The sequence below is a fragment of the Saccostrea echinata genome, unplaced genomic scaffold (assembly GCF_033153115.1).
Source record: "Saccostrea echinata isolate AGI-Se365-2 ecotype Australia unplaced genomic scaffold, CSIRO_AGI_Sech_v1 ptg000054l, whole genome shotgun sequence".
NCBI lineage: Eukaryota > Metazoa > Mollusca > Bivalvia > Ostreida > Ostreidae > Saccostrea > Saccostrea echinata.
Genome location: NW_026889803.1, coordinates 68,353,996 through 68,374,038, shown reverse-complemented (window position 1 = coordinate 68,374,038; position 20,043 = coordinate 68,353,996). Strand labels below are relative to the sequence as shown.

At 34.1% G+C, this 20,043-nt stretch overlaps 1 protein-coding gene across 3 annotated transcripts; it reads right to left on the bottom strand.

Annotated features, from left to right (window-relative positions):
- Positions 1–7,895: 7,895 nt before the first annotated feature.
- On the bottom strand, positions 7,896–18,962 carry LOC133205857 (uncharacterized). 3 transcript variants are annotated; one of them, XM_061341742.1, is made up of 12 exons: positions 18,185–18,962; positions 17,786–17,987; positions 17,400–17,606; positions 17,006–17,050; positions 16,618–16,769; positions 15,694–15,880; positions 14,673–14,918; positions 14,244–14,467; positions 13,555–13,678; positions 10,604–10,786; positions 9,119–9,279; positions 7,896–8,422 (listed from the first exon to the last, which is right to left on the bottom strand). In XM_061341742.1, the coding sequence occupies exons 1-12, from the start codon at positions 18,929–18,931 to the stop codon at positions 8,258–8,260; spliced, it is 2,643 nt and encodes an 880-aa protein (XP_061197726.1). In that variant the 5' UTR covers positions 18,932–18,962; the 3' UTR covers positions 7,896–8,257. The 3 variants fall into 3 exon arrangements, with proteins under 3 accessions (XP_061197726.1, XP_061197728.1, XP_061197727.1); XM_061341744.1 differs by having other exon boundaries at positions 16,618–16,760; XM_061341743.1 differs by lacking the exon at positions 10,604–10,786 and adding an exon at positions 12,932–13,108 and having other exon boundaries at positions 7,897–8,422.
- Between the last annotated feature and the right edge of the window lie 1,081 nt (positions 18,963–20,043).

Below are 20,043 nucleotides of genomic sequence, written 5' to 3'. Positions count from 1 at the left end.
TTTGAATTATTTTGATTCATGGTCTCTGCAAGTTTAATGATAGCAAATATGCATATTGAACATGGCATCCACATATTGCTATACTGGATGGGGCATGACTTTTACTGAATCTTAATCACAACCTTGAAATTTTATGTAGTACATGTACTCTTGGTTTCAACTGGTCAAATGTATTCTTAAATCAGAAAGAATTTAAACAAATATAGGCATAGGTCAGAACTTCATCAATTAGTTGGAAAAGCGAATGCACTCGGTGACTATATGGTTTAAAAGAAGCTGGGTATAAATAGTAGGAAAAGCTACTTGATGTCCACTGTGAACTTTCTGTCCTCAACAAAACAATATGGAGTATACTATACTTGGTCTAAAGAATAATCTGTGTCTGCATTCACTTTTAGGTTAAACTGTTTTGGGCGTTGAGAGTTTGTTTGTTGTTTAACGTCCCTCTGGAGAATTTTTCACTCATATGGAGATGCCAACACTTGCCGATGGAGAGCTGCAAATGACCTATGCTCGGCACTCAGGGCCAATGGGCAGTGAGGGATCTTTTTCATGCCAGCATCTACTGCGACACTGGACTTCTGTTTGTACGAAGGACCAGTCTCTACGTCCCACAGTGGGATTCAAACATGTGACAAAAGGATCAACTAACTCCACGACTCTAGAGCATAGGCTCTTTCCACTGCACCACGTGGGCGACAGCATTGAGAGTTAAATGTGGATATCAGAACAAGCTACTCTGGGCTTATACTCTCTATATATTGATTGATTGTATGTTGTTTAACATTCCTCTCAAGATTTTTTCACTCATATGGAGACACCACCACATGCCGGTGGAGATCTGCAAATTTTGTCCTATACTCGGCACTTACGGCCATTGAGCATCGAGGGATTTTTTTCGTGCCAGCACCTACTGCGACACAGGACCTCGATTTATACGGTCTCATCTGAAGGACCGGTCTCCCCATCCCACAGTGGGATTTGAACCTGCGACGTAAGGATCAACTCCTTACTTCGCTACTCTAGAGCAGATGCTCTAACCACTGCGCCACTGGGGCAACTACTCTCTATTTAAGTCACTTGTGCAATGACTTTAGTTTAATTCAAAGTTTTGTACTGATCATGTTGAGTCACATTAGCACAAATATCTTTCTGCTGACCTTGACTAATGACCATCCGCAACTATTCTGGTTGGAAACAATATGTTAATTAATGCATAATAAGTGAAATTACTATGAAAGAAAAATGGTCTACTTAAACCACAAGTTATATTTATAAAAAATATACACTGGTCTCCTTAAGTCATATGAGAGAAACATAAAATATTAAGGAGACCATTTTTTTCATATATTTTTAGGAGACATTTATTATGAAAAAATAAAGCAAGAGTCGACTAAATGGTGTTCTAGAGATCTTTGATCTGGTATTTCTTTTTAGAAAAAAGCAAATTTAAAAAATCTGTATATTGTCTCCTTAAGCCACATATAATGGTCTGGTCTCCCTAGTCCTTAAATCAGAGTTATATATATATATATATATATATATATATATATATATATATATATATATATATATTATCTAGATATCCCTTTCCATATAAGAAACTTTACCAATGACCAATCATGGTATGTAAATAGCAACAATATGCCCCTCCCCCTTTCCCCCTTTTATATCTCCAAAAGATGTCCTATCTACCACCCACCTTACAGATCTCTTTTATACAATTTTTGCTTGTGTTTGTTTGTTGTTGTTTTTGTCTTCTTTTTTTAAGTTAGCATAACATTATTAAGGAGGATTCGCCGGGGCAGTAAACTTAATAAAAAAAATTCGGCTTTTGTAAATGAAAATATACGCACCTTTGTGAGTTTTCGATATATTTAAAATTAATGTAAAACAGAATAAGAGAATAATATAGAATTCAGCAAGATGGCAATGGTACATGTGTAAAAACATAACCATTGATTTTTGTGTTCGTCAAAATGTTTTATCAAAACATTATACACGTAATAAGTTGGTAAATATAAATTCCAAATTTAAATGAAAAACTCAAATTTAAATCCACAGCGCTTTCGCCCCACGTGGGCCCATCAGTAGAATTGAAATTATTTTAAAAATACATAATTGGCATAATGATGAGTCCATATATATATATATATATATATATATATATATATATATATATATATATATATATATATATATATATATATATATATATATATAGTTTGTTAAGCCGTGTAGACACATGTATATATTAAACCTGGCCAAAGATTCAGTTTGTGTAGACAAAGAATAGGTTGAAGTGGGTAATATATCATGATACATGTATATTTGTGTAGACACAATATCAGTTTGTGTAAACAAAGTTTTAGAAAAAAAATTACCGGTAGGTCAGATATACATGTATAAATTCATGTAGTCAAAGAATAGGAAAAACTGGGCTATAAATATACATGTATATACAATTATACATGCATCAGCTTGTGTAGAAACTAAGTAAATCTGGGCCATTTATGTCAATTTGCGTAGACACATTTTAGGTAAATCTGGCTATAAATATCATTTCTTGTAGACACAATATAAGAAAACCAGGGCCAGATATCAGTTCACGTAGACACAGTATAAGTAAACCAGGACCAGATATCAGTTCATGTAGACACAGTATAAGTAAATCAGGACCAGATATCAGTTCATGTAGACACAGTATAAGTAAATCAGGCCAGATATCAGTTCATGTAGGCACAGTATAAGTAAACCAGGACCAGATATCAGTTCATGTAGACACAGTATAAGTAAACCAGGACCAGATATCAGTTCATGTAGGCACAGTATAAGTAAATCAGGGCCAGTTTTCTGTTCATGTAGACACAGTATAAGTAAACCAGGACCAGATATCAGTTCATGTAGGCACAGTATAAGTAAACCAGGACCAGATATCATTTCATGTAGACACAGTATAAGTAAACCAGGACCAGATATCAGTTTATGTAGACACAGTATAAGTAAACCAGGACCAGATATCAGTTCACGTAGACACAGTATAAGTAAATCAGGGCCAGTTTTCAGTTCATGTAGACACAGTATAAGTAAATCGGGCCAGATATCAGTTCATGTAGACACAGTATAAGTAAACCAGGACCAGATATCAGTTCATGTAGACCCAGTATAAGTAAATCAGGGCCAGATATCAGTTCATGTAGACACAGTATAAGTAAATCAGGGCCAGATATAATTTCATGTAGACACAGTATAAGTAAATCAGGGCCAGATATCAGTTCATGTAGACACAGTATAAGTAAATCAGGGCCAGATATAATTTCATGTAGACACAGTATAAGTTAACCAGGACCAGATATCAGTTCATGTAGACACAGTATAAGTAAATCAGACCAGATATCAGTTCACGTAGACCTAGTATAAGTAAATCAGGGTCAGATATCAGTTCATGTAGACACAGTATAAGTAAATCAGACCAGATATCAGTTCATGTAAACACAGTTTAAGTAAATCAGGCCAGATATCTATCAGTCTTATTTTCTGTGTGAAACTCATTATGTTTCAGTGTTCTCACAATTAACTTGAAACATCTTCTTTGACTCACTCTTGTATAAAGTTTTAAATTGCAATCCTTTATAAGAATATTGCAACTAAAGACACAGCCTTGTTCTATAGTTATCTTTATTATTTATTAACAAGCTGGAAAGTGTAAAGATGGATAACCAACAGTATATAGTGTGCATAATTCAGAGTTAACTAACAACATAAATATATAAATAGTACATAATAAACACTTATCTAAATAAATCTAGTAAGTTGATGTTCTTTAGGGCCAAGTCAAATAAAAAAAAATGAACACAGGTGCAAGACATTATGTGTCCATGCCTATAAGTGTGAAGTAGATAAATGATTCAAAAACAATTCAACTGTGCAAAGATGTACAAGATAAAATACCCAAACTTGAGTTAAAGCTGATGGTACGATGCCTAAGGGTCATAAGGATCAGGTGAGCTAAAAGGCCCATGAGCTATTACAATTGTGCAGTCAAGATACAAAAATATAACATCTTCACAGGCACTGAATGCTTAAAAATGTTTTCTTAGAAAAAAAAATTTCCTCTTGTCTAAAGAGTATATATATGTCTTTTTAAAACAAGGGGAATGTCAGGTTAAAGGGGCCTGGACATAGTTGCAATGCCGTTTTGTTTACAATTATAAATTACTTCTTTTATTACAAAAATAACTTAAGTTAACTGAATTGAACTTAAATGAATATTCAAAGAATTCAATGAGTCACATTCTTCATAAGATCAAGACATCTGTGTTTGTAAACAGGGCACGGGTTCTGCTATTGTTAATATTTACACTTTTCCGGGTGTGTTCAATTTATTCTGCACATATCAATGAGCACCAACTTACAATACTGGTGAGTTGGTTTTGATTTCTCGCATATCTACTCTGAATTTTCTGGATTATAGTTTTAATATTTTTCACCATAACAACAAATTTCTACTTTTTTTAAGTATTAAGAATGAAGTTTACTTTGTGAAAGTGCAAGATATGAGTTAATAAAACTGTCCCAAAATTTGTAGTTTTAATAATTTCCAGATAAAAGACGTTTCTAAACATGTTTTTTTTAAATACAGTATTCGGTGTGAAATGCTCTAGCAACATATAAGTCAATATATTAATCTGAAAATTGTTGAAAATTTTAACTTCAAATTTGTGTCCAAGCCCCTTTAAATGTTTAATGTCAGTTCTAATATTCTTCAGCAAACAATGTGATTAGATAAATACATGCTCTATTGTAAAAGGGAAATTAAAAAAAGTTTGTGTTGGGAGGAAAAATTTGATTTTTGGAAACATTACTTCAAACACAACCTGTTTCTATTGCCTTTGGTCATTGCTTTTTATTGATAAATATTTTGTCTGAAAAAGTCCATAAAAATTTGGTTTGTAAATACATTCTTTTTTTCTTTATAACTGTTTACTAACATCATCAATATATCACCCTTCATTAGTAAAGATTGACTTATGAAAGTCTCTTGCAGAAAATTCAAAATTACAAAAAAATTGATAACACATATTTGCTTTAACTTCCTATGCTTCAGTGTAAAAATATTAAAAAATCAAACATTACATACCAAATTTTCATACTTTTCATGTAGTACCTTTATTGTTTAATAAACAAGCTCTGTGTCCAATCAACAAAAGGAAAATGGTTCCAATGAGCTTAGCTTTTTTCCCTGTATTACACAGTTTTTATTTTTACCAAATAACACTGTATTTAACCACAAAGCAGCACTATAAACTCATTTTGAAGTGTATACAATTCTGTTTTCCATTGAACTTTTCAATGGTGCACTTTGATCAAGTTTGACTCAACATGGATCTTAGAAATTGCAAACTGAAGGCAGTATCCAAATATTGCAAGAAAAAAAAATTTAAAAAATACTTCTTAGACTTATACAGCAATGAAGGGATTGATACAATTCAATTCTAAATTATAACAAAAAAAAGAACAACCAGGACATGATTAACATAAAAAAAAACAAAAACAAATATAACCACACATATAACAATTTCAGTATCATGCAGGATACAATGTCTTTCAAGCATATACTGAACAGTTTTCTAACATTGATGGTATATACACTAGAATCTATGAATAGATAGATAGATAGAAGGTATAATGTTTTGTTTTTATGGCAAAACTTTCACACAACAAATTCCACTTGAAATCAATTATAACTTGAGATTCATGGGTGACAGACTTAGAAAGTGACCTTGGTACCTTTTATGTCAAGGTTATTAATATAACACCAAGGTCATTCTGCGGGCAACAATGGCTTTTGTTCTTATAGATCTGTGACTTGTCACAGTTGAATGGTTTTTATGTCCCAAGACAAAACAATTTTGGTGTAAATCTATTCTCCTGTCCATTTCTAAGAATCGCTAATTTGCAGGTGCCTTTTTGGGGACATTTCAATAATATTATAGTTCTGAATGAAAATTGAAAGCCATGAAAACTTTCTAAATAGAAATTAAAAAATTGTACTTTTAACATGTGGTTTAATTTGCAAGAGCATACAAACAATAATACAATTCTTTAATCTTAATGGATTTAAACAAATCTATGAATATGTAAATTATAGATAACAAAATGGGGTGTGTGAAAAAATTCCTCTTAGAATACTTTCAAACAGAACAAAACAATTTTTTCTCTATCTGCTTAATATATTTATGTCCTACAAACTAAAATAAAGCCTTAAATATTAACATGATTACAAAAATGAGAAAAAATTAAGGTTAAAAAAAAAGTAAATTGGAGCCACAGGTTTGCATTTTGTAGGGATGCTACAATGAAAACTACTGTTACAACACAGGCTTGCATTGTTGTTGGGTGCCATAACAGTGAGGTTGTACTATCAAAACTAGTATACACAAAGGAAGGATAAGGAAACTATAGCCAGTTTTTTTAAGTTCGTATTTTTGGGGGTTGGAGGGAGGTTGCAATTTTACTCAACAAAAGACAAATACATAATACAGTGATATGCATTGTTCATAATATATGAACAGACAAAATACACTGAACACATTCCAAAAAAAAAAAAAAATCAAAATAGAGGATGATATCACACTTCCGTATCAAGTGATATCTTTCATGTTATTGAATTGTTAAATTTAAAAAGTGTTACCATAGGAACCTTTCTTACAGCAATGGTAGCCTACATATCAGATCATGTGATATATTCAATCCCTTAAATTAACAAAAATCATTCATCCAATGATAAACATGAAAGTGTGCAATGTGGTGTCCACCTTTTTGTCATCAGAAAAAATTTAATGAATGTGTACAAAGTTAGGGGCAATAAGTTATAAAGTGGAAATGTAACAGTGATATGATATCACAGGATTTCAATTTCAGTGTAAATGATAAAAATAAACTGACCTTTCATTGCGACATAAATGTTTATATCACAGATACAAGTTACAACCCACCCATAAAAAATAAAATGTACAGTAAGAAATATACACACAATATTTGATATACATTGTAAATTAATTTACATCTAATACATCTACAGCTGACACATTGTACAACTATATATACCTACATATACTCTACTAACAACTATACAGCCATACACCTAATCTTAATTCTAAAAAAAAAAAGAAACACGTTACAGAATGTAAATAAACACAGTCTCCCTGTATTATTTCCACACTTTGAAATACTAGTATATATACATTCAAATTTGTCTACAAGTTTGACAACAGATTAAGTATTGAGACTTCTATTACAGCCAGTCATTAACAGTCAGCAAAACTGGAATGAAAATTTAACCAGATTCCTATACAGTCAAAGAAAAAATGAAACTTTGGAAACAGATTAAAAAAAATGCTTTGGTACACTGAATAGGATTTCTTCTGCTTTGTATAACTTCAAAGTAAGCAAGGAATTTGTAATAAATGAGTTCACTACAGAAAAGTTGAACTGTCTAATAACAATACACAAGAGATACACTATACAACAGCTTTTTGAGAGTTTGGAGCTGTAAAGGACAATAACTTAGTACATGACTTTATCTACTGTTCAACATCTGATTATAACTCTACTTCTGTGCAATACAGACATGTATATGTATATGACTATATTTTTCAGAATTCTTACATGATTGATCTCTATATTGTATTATAACTTCTAGTCTGTAAATACACACATTACATAATCATATTGCTAATAGATATACAAGATAAATGTACATTAAGAATTTCAGTTATACTTATAATATAATGATCTGATAATATAATATACTGATGATATAATATACTGATAATATAATATACTTACATAAGATACTAATTATATAATACTTCACTACTACAGATAAATAATAATCAGTTTTTACCAATTATTTACTCAAAACAAAATTCAAATTAAATTATTCTCCAGATGTAAAAAGTTTCTAGAAACAACATAAATAGAACAATGCAATTTTAATGACTATGACCGGTTATCAGATTAACAGATATATCATTATAACAAATACCACATTAGGTGCAATCCACTGCACTAGATTCTTGGATTTTTACCGAGAAAAAAACTTGTCTTTAAACAAGTGAGTTAACAAAACATTATGCATATTCAGTAGGTGACTTTTTCCCCCCAATCAATGTAATGCATATAATGCACAAAGGGTCACTTTTATCTTGTTTCCACATATTTGCATGGTTCTTCTGCACTAAGTAAACATGAATTAGTACAGGACTTGATCACGACCAAAATTCTTGATACAAGTGTCCACAATGCTCAGAACTGATGTAGCAGCGTCATTAATGATGGTTGTCAACTCATTTGGTGTCAAGTTTTGGATTTTGATGTCTCGATTGGTGTAGCCATGGCTCAAAATCCTTTGCATTGCCTGGAAAAAAAATTATTTAAAAAAAAACCTGACTGTGACATAAACCATCTTTCTACTGATCCTGTACCACTACAAAAGATCACTCGTGCATGACGTGTCAACAATGTTACACCTAAACTTCCCTACTCCTCCCTGATTAATTACTGTGCACTGCATGGGAAATTTTCCCCTTGTGTAACATTCACCCTAATGAATGAAAATGACTTTGCCCAGTTTTGAATTTGAAATAAAACATTTTGCTTCTTAAAAGTTATAATCATTTCGCAAAGTAGCCCAGTTTTTAAATTTCCAGGGTGAGGGCAAACCTGCCAAAAGTTAAATCTGAGGCTACAGCATAAAATACTCAAAGGTTGAATCATTAACATATCATTTGTCTTATCTCTGGAAATGTTAAAGGCAATAATAATGGAGAGAGGGAAACTTCAAATTTATTTGTGAAACACTAATTATTTATGATTCAGATAAGGAAAGTAAAGAAAATGTGAAAATAGTAAGTTAGGCCATGTATGAAATTTCAGGTAGTTTACTGGCTCATGACTTAGAAATTTGTTCAGGGCTCAGCATTTTTTCCCCCAGGAATTCTTAAGAAATACACTTCTTATTCTGTAAATGTACTCATAAGAGCCAACAAGTTTCAAGGTGAAGTTCCTATACTGCAACACTAGGCAGATGGGGAGGTGTTTGGAGATTAATTACCTCTTGCCCCAGGGAACAGATCTGAGATCCCTTTGAAGAACACTTGAAGCAGCTGAGAGCTTTATACACAACATTAGGAAACTGACAATTGTTGAAATAACCCAACAGATTAACATTCAGGTCCTGGAATGCCCCATCAGCCCCAAAGTGGATCAGATGTCCTACAAATGACAAAATTACAGATTTACAAATCACATACTGTGGATTAGATGTCCTACAAAAGACAAAATTACAGATTTACAAATCAAATACTGTATGGGACTGATATTATTGAACAAAGAAGAAATAATAATAATTTATAAAAGCTGGAAATACCTAAGCAAACTGTCCATAGCACTTGTTGTAATATACAGAACTTTTAATCTGTGTATACAATTGGGTAATTTTTTAAAAATCTAAATGTTCTATCTGATTGCATATTTCCAGAACAAAGATTCACTCAGAATAAATATCATACTCAACAGAATATTAGTATCTCACATCACTAAGGAGGCTCTAGGTTTTGTAGGTATCTCAGCCATTATATCTCAGCCATTAATTCAGAAATGCTTAAAAACAGCATGCATACCAGCTACATAATTACTATTACCATTCCATGGTTATGATCATTCATACCCACGTCACCTGTACATTTATCAAGAGTTACAGACACCTTGGCATGTTGCATGAAATGGGGTACATTGAAAGCATATCCCCAATGGGAAGTTGGGAGTTCTATGTCATCCATTCATATACAAAAATGAATGAACAATCAGTTTGTCTTTAGTGTATCAATAGAGGTAAATGTTGACTGTGGTAGTGATCCCACACTGAAATCTGAACAAATAGGTGTGTGTTTACTGTGGTGTTAACCCCATAATGACCTTTGTTTAAACAGACATGATAGAGGTACATGTTTGCCGAGATATTGCTCAATATGACTTCTGTATCAATATTGATGTGTTACTGTGGTGTTGACCCCATAGTGACCTTTGTATCAATAGAGGTGTGTGTTTACTGTGGTGTTGACCCCATACTGACTTTTGTATCAATAGAGGTGTGTGTTTACTGTGGTGGTGACCCCAGACTGTCTGACTGACCTTTTATCAATAGGGGTGTGTGTTTACTGTGGTGTTGACCCCATACTGACCTTTGTATCAATAGAAGTGTGTGTTTACTTGGTGTTGACCCCCAACTGACCTTTGTATCAATAGATGTGTGTGTTTACTGTGGTGTTGACCCCAGACAGACTTTTGTATCAATAGAGGTGTGTGTTTTCTGTGGTGTTGACCCCAGACTGACTTTTGTATCAATAGAGGTGTGTGTTTACTGTGGTGTTGACCCCAGACGGACTTTTGTATCAATAGAGGTGTGTGTTTACTGTGGTGTTGACCCCAGACTGACCTTTGTATCAATAGAAATGTGTGTTTACTGTAGTGTTGACCCCATACTGACCTTTGTATCAATAGAGGTACATGTGTACTTTAGTGTTGACCCCATACTGACCTTTGTAACCATAATGGACATCCTCTGCAAAACCAACTTTTGCAACAAACCAAAGGAACACATATTCTAACTGCATTTTCTGGAGACGACTGAATGCTTCGACTTCCCTAGTCATGCTGCTTAGTCGATGTATCTGTAACTGACCTTCGCGTATGACTCGTGGGACCGAGGTTGTCAGTATACCTATACATAGGGAATGAAGGTCATGCATTAGTCAATAAAGTCATGCATAAGGCCCATTGTTAGACATATCACCCTTGTTTTGTGCACTGATTTGCCCATGCTGTTAGACAATTTAATGTCCCTGTATTCTGTAATGCTCCATCATACTCTGAAAGCAAAAATCAACTTGAAAAGCAGAAATTTGAAGTCCAAAATCCAAAGCTTCCCCATGCTCTGAAAGATCACACAACCATTAATGAATTGTTCAGCCCCAAATAATAATTAAAAAGTCACAGTGTTTTATACTTGGATTTTTCTTTTACTTTCTAAATCATATGTGTTATGCCTTGATATTTCACTTATATACGTGTGGTTAAACACAGGGCCTGGGAAGGGGCTGCGCCATGCGCCATATGTGCATACTGTCGAAAAATAGAGCAATGAAATAATACAGCGCCATGCGGCGTGCCCCGCAAAATGCGGGTATCCATGTTTTATTACTTTGTAAGGTCATCGCAGTCCGCGCTATCTGTATTCTTCATCGAAGTTAGATGGAATCTGTGATGTATTATATAATAAAATTGGAACCATCATTCGGCATATTGACATCCACTGCCAAAGAAACAGTTTTTTTTTAATGTCGTTCTATTCGTAACTGTCAAATCGTTTTCGATGGTTGACCACAGCTTTACGAAAGTCACTCACATGGAAAATTTACCTTACAATGAAAAACCTTTTCAACGAAGTCCACTTATTTTAGCCTGTCACGTGATCTCTAAATCGGCATCTTTAAAAAAATGGTGCTTTTGGTTTAAATATAATTTTTCTAAATACTAGTTGGTTAGAATCTAGATGACGATTGACTGAAGTTCTTAGAAACGGAAAAATCATTTGCATTAGTCAATGTCATATGACTTGTCAATTCTTATCACATTTTTCTTTTTAATTTTCCTAAATTTTGTTGTCAGAGATATATGCATTATCCAATAGCATCATACTATGATTTATTTTAGAATGGCCCCAATATATTTCCCCTCCGCCCCTTAAATTTCAAAATGGCCCCATCATTTTATGAACAGTGGGGCCATTGGCCCCACCTGTTGCTTGACCTTCCCAGGCACTGTAAACATTACTCATATAAGAAGACATTGTTTGTCATGATATTTAAATCTTCTGTAAAAATTAAAGCACTGTGAAATTTCAAGCTATACAGAAATAAGCCATGCATATATACAGGTATATGTGAAGTAAATTCAGTTTTCTACATGCTACACCATACTGAGTCATCTACTCCCAGGAGCTACATTTTAAGTTCCAAAATTTTTTATAGACCCGTTTCCGAAATCTTGATTTTTACATCATAATCCAAATTAAAAGAACTTTACCTATGTGAAATTCCTCTGTACTTTAATCCCAATCATTACAATCATCATCATCTGGTCAGCATAGCCCCCCCCCCCCCCCCCTTCCTCTGATTCAAAACTTCCACACCGATCAAAATCAATGGGATTATAGTACAATAATTGTAAGTAAAATTAACATTTCCCTAGAGTCCACAAATTGGTCTACTGCAACTCATGGTAATTATATTTCCAGTCTATTAATTTCTAAAGGCATTGATTTCAGCAATTATGGTCATCAGTAAAACAAATATGATCTAAACATCAACTGAATACAGATATGAATATGTCAGTATAGAATATTTGATTGACATGCATGTTAAAATCAGAATAAGTGGTTCTTTGACTTCAGTCATCCCCATGCAGAACAAAGGTTTCACATGGACAGGACAATAGCCTAACCCTTGTTGACCATTAGCAGTTATTTGGGACATTAGCCTAACCCTTGTTGACTATTACCTGTTGTTTGGGACATTAAATTAACCCATGTTAACCATTAGCTATTGTTTGAGACATTAGTCTAACCCTTGTTGACTATTACCTTCTGTTTGAGACATTAGCCTAACCCTTGTTAACCATTAACTGTTGTTAGGGACATTAGCCTAACCCTTGTTAACCATACACTGTTGTTTGGAACATTAGCCAAACCCTTGTTGACCATGAGTCTATGGGACATTAGCCTAACCCTTGCTGACCATTAGGTGTTGTTTGAGACTTTAGCCTAACCCTTGTTTGACCATGTCTTTGTATCGGACATTAGTCTCACCTTTGTGACTGATTAACCTGCTTGGATCAGATTTGCTCAATGTCCTCAGAAACAGCTGCTCTAGCTGTAATTTTTCGGATTTGTTAAACATTGTCACTGAGTTGACAACATTTGTTTTGTTAACCAAGGTGAGGTTTTCTGGTTTTAAGTCAGGTGGGACAGGAATAGAGAGTAAACCTGTTGACAAGGAAAATAAATAATTACGTTACTTTGGTTACTGGCTCTGAAACAAATAAAGTTTTCTGATATTTCCTTCAGAAAGTGCATAAATGTTAAAGCTTGTAGTGAGCTCAATCTTCAATGGATTCCAGAGATTCACATCTCATCTTCATGAAAATCTGAAAAAAGGCTGTGTTTTTTTAAATCAATAACAAAACAACAATATAAATCAATACATCAAAAAAGATTGATAGCCAGCATACTTATCAATACAGATATAACATTGTTAACAAATCTCACACATAGCAAAATATATGTTACCAGAAATACTGAACACAGATATTGTGAACTTTTTATGATGGTCAGAGTAGAAACCTATCATGGGAAATACAAAGTAAAAATAATTGATAAACCCATTCCAGCTTTAGCCTTGTAGTAGACATAATGGAATAAAATGTCCTTACCTTTAATGTCATCCTTGTTTCCCAGCAGTGGTCCTAGAGTCTCAGTCCAAACCTTGTCTCCTTCAACATCAGCAACATCCCCCACTGTCAGGGACCACACGACTGTAGGGGGAGTCTGATATATCTACAAAACAGAATCAGATGTTGTCAGGGAACCACAAAACTGTAAGGGGAGTCTGGTATATCTACAAAACAGAATCAAATGTTGTCAGGAACCACACGACTGTAGGGGGAGTCTGGTATATCTACAAAACAGAATCAAATGTTGTCAGAAACCACACAACTGTAGGGGGGGGGGGGGGTCTGATATATCTACAAAACAGAATCAAATGTTGCCAGGGAACCACACAACTGTAGGGGGAGTCTGGTATATCTACAAAACAGAATCAAATGTTGTCAGGAACCACACGACTGTAGGAGGAGTCTGGTATATCTAGAAAACTGTACAAATACAAACACTATAAACTTTGTAAATACATTTGTACCCTGCTCTAGCTGCAGGCACATTTGTTTTTTTGGAAATGGGGATAGGAGGAGGAAAAGTTTATTCTGGTAAATTTCTTCTCATTTTGAAGTTTAAAAAAGATATCAATACATCACACTAATCTCATAAGGTGGCATATCAAATATGAACCTGAGAAGTATCCTCAAGGTTAAAAAAAAAAAAATACATGTATTTTGGTGCCTACCCCCAGGATTCTGTCTAGGTGGTACTGTAAAAGATGAGCAATGTGGTATTGTGAGGGTCCCTTCTCATACAGAAAAACTGCCTTCCTCATTGTATTCTCCAGATTTGCGAGTTCAACCTCAAACCGTCCTCCGACAGTTGAAGACAGAGAAAACTTGTCTAGCCCTGCATGCTTAACGATGCGAGACATCTTTACTTTCAGTTTCCAGTTGTCTTCTGATATACCTACTCAAAAGATGCTAAAATGCAATAATTTTGTCAACTGTAAACTACAAATGTCTAAAAAAAGCCATAAATTAAATTCATGAGCAATATCAGTTGATAATTGCTTGTAATGTCAAAATGCATTATTAAGAAGCTTCAGAAACTCACAATAGGAATCCTAACAATAAAGTATATTAAATACATAATACAGAAGCTGCTGTTTTACCTTTGAGTCCTAAATGAGTCATTAATCGCCTCTCTCTCGTGATCCTGGCTTCGGAGTTTGTGTTCCACGTTCTCACGCGACATTCAGCCACAGAGGTTTCAGATGATGGAGTTGTCTTCTTGGGTACAAAGTTCTGTGGAAGATTCTGCCCAGCACTCCCTGAGCCCGTCCTGATAAAAAGTGTGGCTCCAACATTGGGTTGAGGTTTACCTGTCCCAGAATTCTTGGCTACCATCGTCATCAAAGCTGAAGTTCAAACAGAGTTTTTTTCCAGCTCGCAATATTTCAGTTAAGACAATCTTTTTTTTTCCTTAAATACAAACATGAGCAACTTTTAAATATTATATGCAACAAAAATTTTGTCTCGGAAATGCACCGTTTACTAACATCAGAAGCTTACTTAAAAACAGATGTTTTTCATAGTTTTCTATCAATCTCTCTGTAAGATTTGACTTTATGCAGCAGATTTTGTATGTTGAATGCAAAAATTTCAGGGATTTCACATAAAACCAATTTATTCATTGTTTTCACATGCATGCGATAAAATTTAATTCTGAAATGAGGACACTATGGACAAACAAAAGTCTATAATATTTCCTTCATTACTTTTGTCTGTCAAACCTTGATGTTTGTGTGTGCATACTAGTAGTTTGGTATCTAGTCATTGTAATTTAAATGCCTCAGAACTGTATGTTGTATAGGATCAATATTAAAAGCATTTTTATAAATAAATTTTTAAAACAGAAATTGAAGAAAATCCAAAAATCAGGAGATTCATCATTTAAATTGTATTTAGGGAATCAAATATTGTAAAAATGTCAAACAAATCAGGAGAGTAGGCAGGTCTGTTTATGTACAATTATATAAGGTTACTGAAATGTACAGTTTAAAAAAATACTGAAATGTACAATAATATAAATTATTGAAATGTACAATTATACAATTACTGAAATCTATGATTACTATATTAAAATTACTTGAAGCAGAATTTTAGATTGATCTCTCTTCACATAAGACTTACAATCTCCATCTGGATTGGATGTAAATAGAACAAAAGCCTTGCATTGGGGGTCATTGTTGCAGTAATTCTTGGCCTCGGTCAGACTATGAACGGTGAGGACACACCCCCACATGACTCGTGATGATTGACATGTGTAATCGTACTGTCCCGGGAAATTAGACTGCTCGATTCGCCTGTAATCTCCACTCTGTAAAACACAGTATCAAATAACAAAAATTACAGTACCAATTAAATACACAGACACACTGATCCTCAATTACATACAGTAACACACAAATACACAGATACAATGATGTGGCTTAATTGCTACCACATTTTCTTGCCCTTGGAAAATATTTAAAGTACTTTTCTAGTCCTCTTACTTTTAACAAACAATTCCTCTAATGCATCAGTTAAAATTCAACAGAACAAAATTTGCTTTCATGTGAATTAGAGACCTAAGGGCCATTGATGGTCACCTGAGAAGCAGTTTCTGAAGCTATTAACTTTACAGTCATCTGTTTAGCATGAGTTTCTATTCCCAGTTTTACCCCTTCACACATTTGTTTAGCATGAGTTTCTATTCCCAGTTTTACCCCTTCCACACATCTGTTTAGCATGAGATTCTACTCCCAGTTTTACCCCTTTCACACATCTGTTTAGCATGAGATTCTATTCCCAGTTTTACCCCTTTCACACATCTGTTTAGCATGTGTTTCTATTCTCAGTTTTACCCCTTTCACACATCTGTTTAGCTTGAGTTTCTATTCCCAGTTTTACCCTTTCACACATCTGTTTAGCATGAGTTTCTATTCCCAGTTTTACCCCTTCACACATCTGTTTAGCATGAGATTCTATTCCCAGTTTTACCCCTTCACACATCTGTTTAGCATGAGATTCTATTCCCAGTTTTACCCCTTTTTACACATTTCTTTGTAGACTTACACTCGTGTACTTCTTCTCTGGTAGCACACGATATGAGTTGATTTCCTCCTGGCGATGTTGATCTTCATTTCTTGACACAATTCTTTGTTGTACCATCTCAACTTTAGCATGACCTTGACCCTGTCTGGAATCTTGACCTACTCCTGGATGACCTTAAAAATTAATCAAATCATGGATTTTGATGGAATGATTTTTTTTAATTGTGCATACAAAGTTTTTGTTGTTGTTGTTAAAACAAAATTTATTTTTTGAGATCCATCAAAGATTAATTTTCTGTGGAATTTCCTTTCAAAAAATGGGAATTTTTTCCAAAATGATAATAAAAGAGTAAAGCATAATTAGGACTATCAGAGAGAACATTATACAAAAAAACCTTTCCAGAACTAACCAAAATTATCTTGGAAGTTGTTTTGTGGGCCTTGAACACCAGAATCTGAAAATACACTATTATTTCTCAAATTGTTACACTTAACATAGCACTCACATTAAGATGATAATGGATGTGTTTCAATATAACTTTACTTGATGTTTAAGTTCACATACATCACTCAAAGCACCAGTAGTAGTCTGCATCCCAAGATGCAATATCTATTATTATACTCATACAATATACATCACAAACAGAATCTGAATTCTTTGTAAGTAGGAAAGGGCAAAAATAACACAAACAAAATTAACGATGTATTCAGTATTTTAAATTACTTATGGAAATTATTAGGTTATGTTTGACATTGAGAAAATTATTCATTGTAAGAAATATATTAAACACACTGACAGCTGACCTGTTTCTGATTGCATGCCTTTCAGTTTCCTGATGATCTGATTGGCTGTTATATTTAGTAGGAGAATATTCTGTTTTAGTTCATTAATTCCACGAGATATCTGTGGGGGAGGATTACTTAACAGCTGATGGAACAGCGAGGCCCCCACCCTCTGTAGATTGTTTTTGGCATTCCAATCCTTACACCTCCCATTCTCACAGGCCATGTCTACAAATACGGAAACCAGAAACATATCAATAATGAAAAAAAATCTAAAGAAAATACAAAACATAGGTAATCAGAGATTACAGAGCTCACCTCAACAAATATTCAAATTAAACATACAACCTCTAAGACTTAATAGACTAGTATCTATCATATAAAAGTTTAGGATGAGAATTTCGTACTTGCTAGTGATGCTGTTGGGATTTTGCAATCTGCTTCAGACTGACAGGTCTTCTCCTCTAAGCTGACATCGTCTAGGTCCACCAGTTTAAGATGGTTCCCTTTTGCCGTCACAAAATCGTCCATCTTTATCCCCAGTAGCTCTACACTCCCCAGTGGGCTTTCTTCTAAATACTTCAATAGTTCACCCAACTCAATGGCATACTGTATAAAAAAAATACTTTATAGCTTCTGATATTTTATATTCGTCCCTTTTATCTCCAATCAATTGTTTTTACAATGTACTAGAATTCCAGACATCATATTCTTTGAACACATTTATGTAAACATTTATGAAAATATCTAGATCTTTAGACTAATTTGCTTCTCTTAAAAAAAGAAAAACAAGACAAACATCTCACCTTTAAGCGCGTTTCCCACTGGGTGTAGGACAAAATGCCGGGGGTGATGGGGGTCCCCGCCTCCAGTACCAGCAATAAACCTTTCTTCTTGATATCATAGTTTATACTATCTCCACGGATACAGAAACCAAGGAAATTTACGATGCCTGGATGTTTAAGGACGGATAGCAGGATTATCTCCCTCATAAGGTGATAGTTCCCCATATTATGACATTTATCTGCATCATAAACTTTCTTCATACATTTGATCTTAGTCTCCTGGTCATTCCCCTGACTCTTTATCACAACCTCAGTATTGTGTGGATGGAGTATTGCACGATCGACATACTTTTTCGCACCCACTTTGATCGCTTGTGAGATTCTGAGGTTATCCACGTCTTTACATGTCAGTCCACTCTCGTAACCTAAATCAGACAACTGGATCTTAATGTTGTAGGCCATTTCATCAGCGTCTTGAGCCGTGCCCCAGTTGTCTGGATATAAATCAGAGAGGAGTCGCCTTAATCGGACAGTCTTATCCTCCTCCATCAAAGGCACTTCATTGAATAAGTTCTGCTGTTTTGGGTGTACAGGCTGTTTGACTTTTTGCCGCATCTCGACAACATTAGGTCCTTGTCTGTCCACGCTATCTTTGATACTAGATTTCTTATCATCATTCATCTGATTATAGGTTAAAATCACGCCAGCGATGGTAAAAAGAAACAGGAAGGCAGTCCAGCCCGAGCGGTACCGCAGTCTACACCTCATGGTCAGGTCTATAATTAGGTCATACTGGACAAATCAACAGGTCACTGCAAAAAACATAAATATGAAAATAACAGCTCATTCTAACCAATGTGTCTGCAACTGATACATACTGCAGTTAATTTTTCAAACTTAGAAAATGATATATATAGGGATATAAATCATTCCCGAGATGAAAAATACAAGTGAGTAAAAGTGATACATATATCAACAATTTTATGCATAGCACCTGATCCCACCTCTAAATTTTGAGGTCTGTGTTTGCTCTGCTGCAAATTTGTATCATTTCATTGGACTTTTGAGATTGAATACTGTTCGTTATCTTCATAATTCATGCAGAGATATGGTGTTTAGAATCAGACTTTTATGCATAGATAACAAATGAATGGCTTCCTTTTTTCAGATTAATACTATAAACAGTGTTATTTTTTTACTACATTTTCTTTTTTTGCCCTAATACACTAAGTATGTCACTTGCAAATTATTTTTGCCCCATTATGAATTTGTCCTGGCACAGTTGCATAAAATATATCTCTGTCTTCTTTGAAATTGCTCTAATTTAATGAAATAAAAAAATTCATCTAATGAATTACTTGTCTTTGTCTTCCATTCTTGTGGAAAAAAATCTGCTGAAGTAGTGATACACAATTTATTTTGCGTAAGCCATTTTATTTTGACATGAACCACAGAATATTTAATTAATCACATAATTGTTTTTCTAAACTGTTCTAAATGCAAAAAAAAACCAATAGTGAGGTCAAAGTCATAGGGAAGGTCAAGGTCAGATAATTTTGACACAGTTGAATAGCTCTCATCAATTTGTATCATCATGATCTTTGTATAAAGTTTGATAAAATTATCCTTAACCAGTTTTGCGAAACTAAAATAAATACAAAATGAGAAATAGTGGAGTCAGAGTCATAGGGAAGGTCAAGGTTAGAATATTGCTGTCACAGTTTCCTGAAATAACCAAAAATTGCCATCCAAATTGTGCGGTTCGGTTTGGTTCCATTTTCTCTGATTTCAGTTCGGGTATGGTTTATATATTAGAATCTGTTTTATGAAAAAATCGCATCAAAATCAAAAGAGTGTTGACGATAACAATAATAAATAAA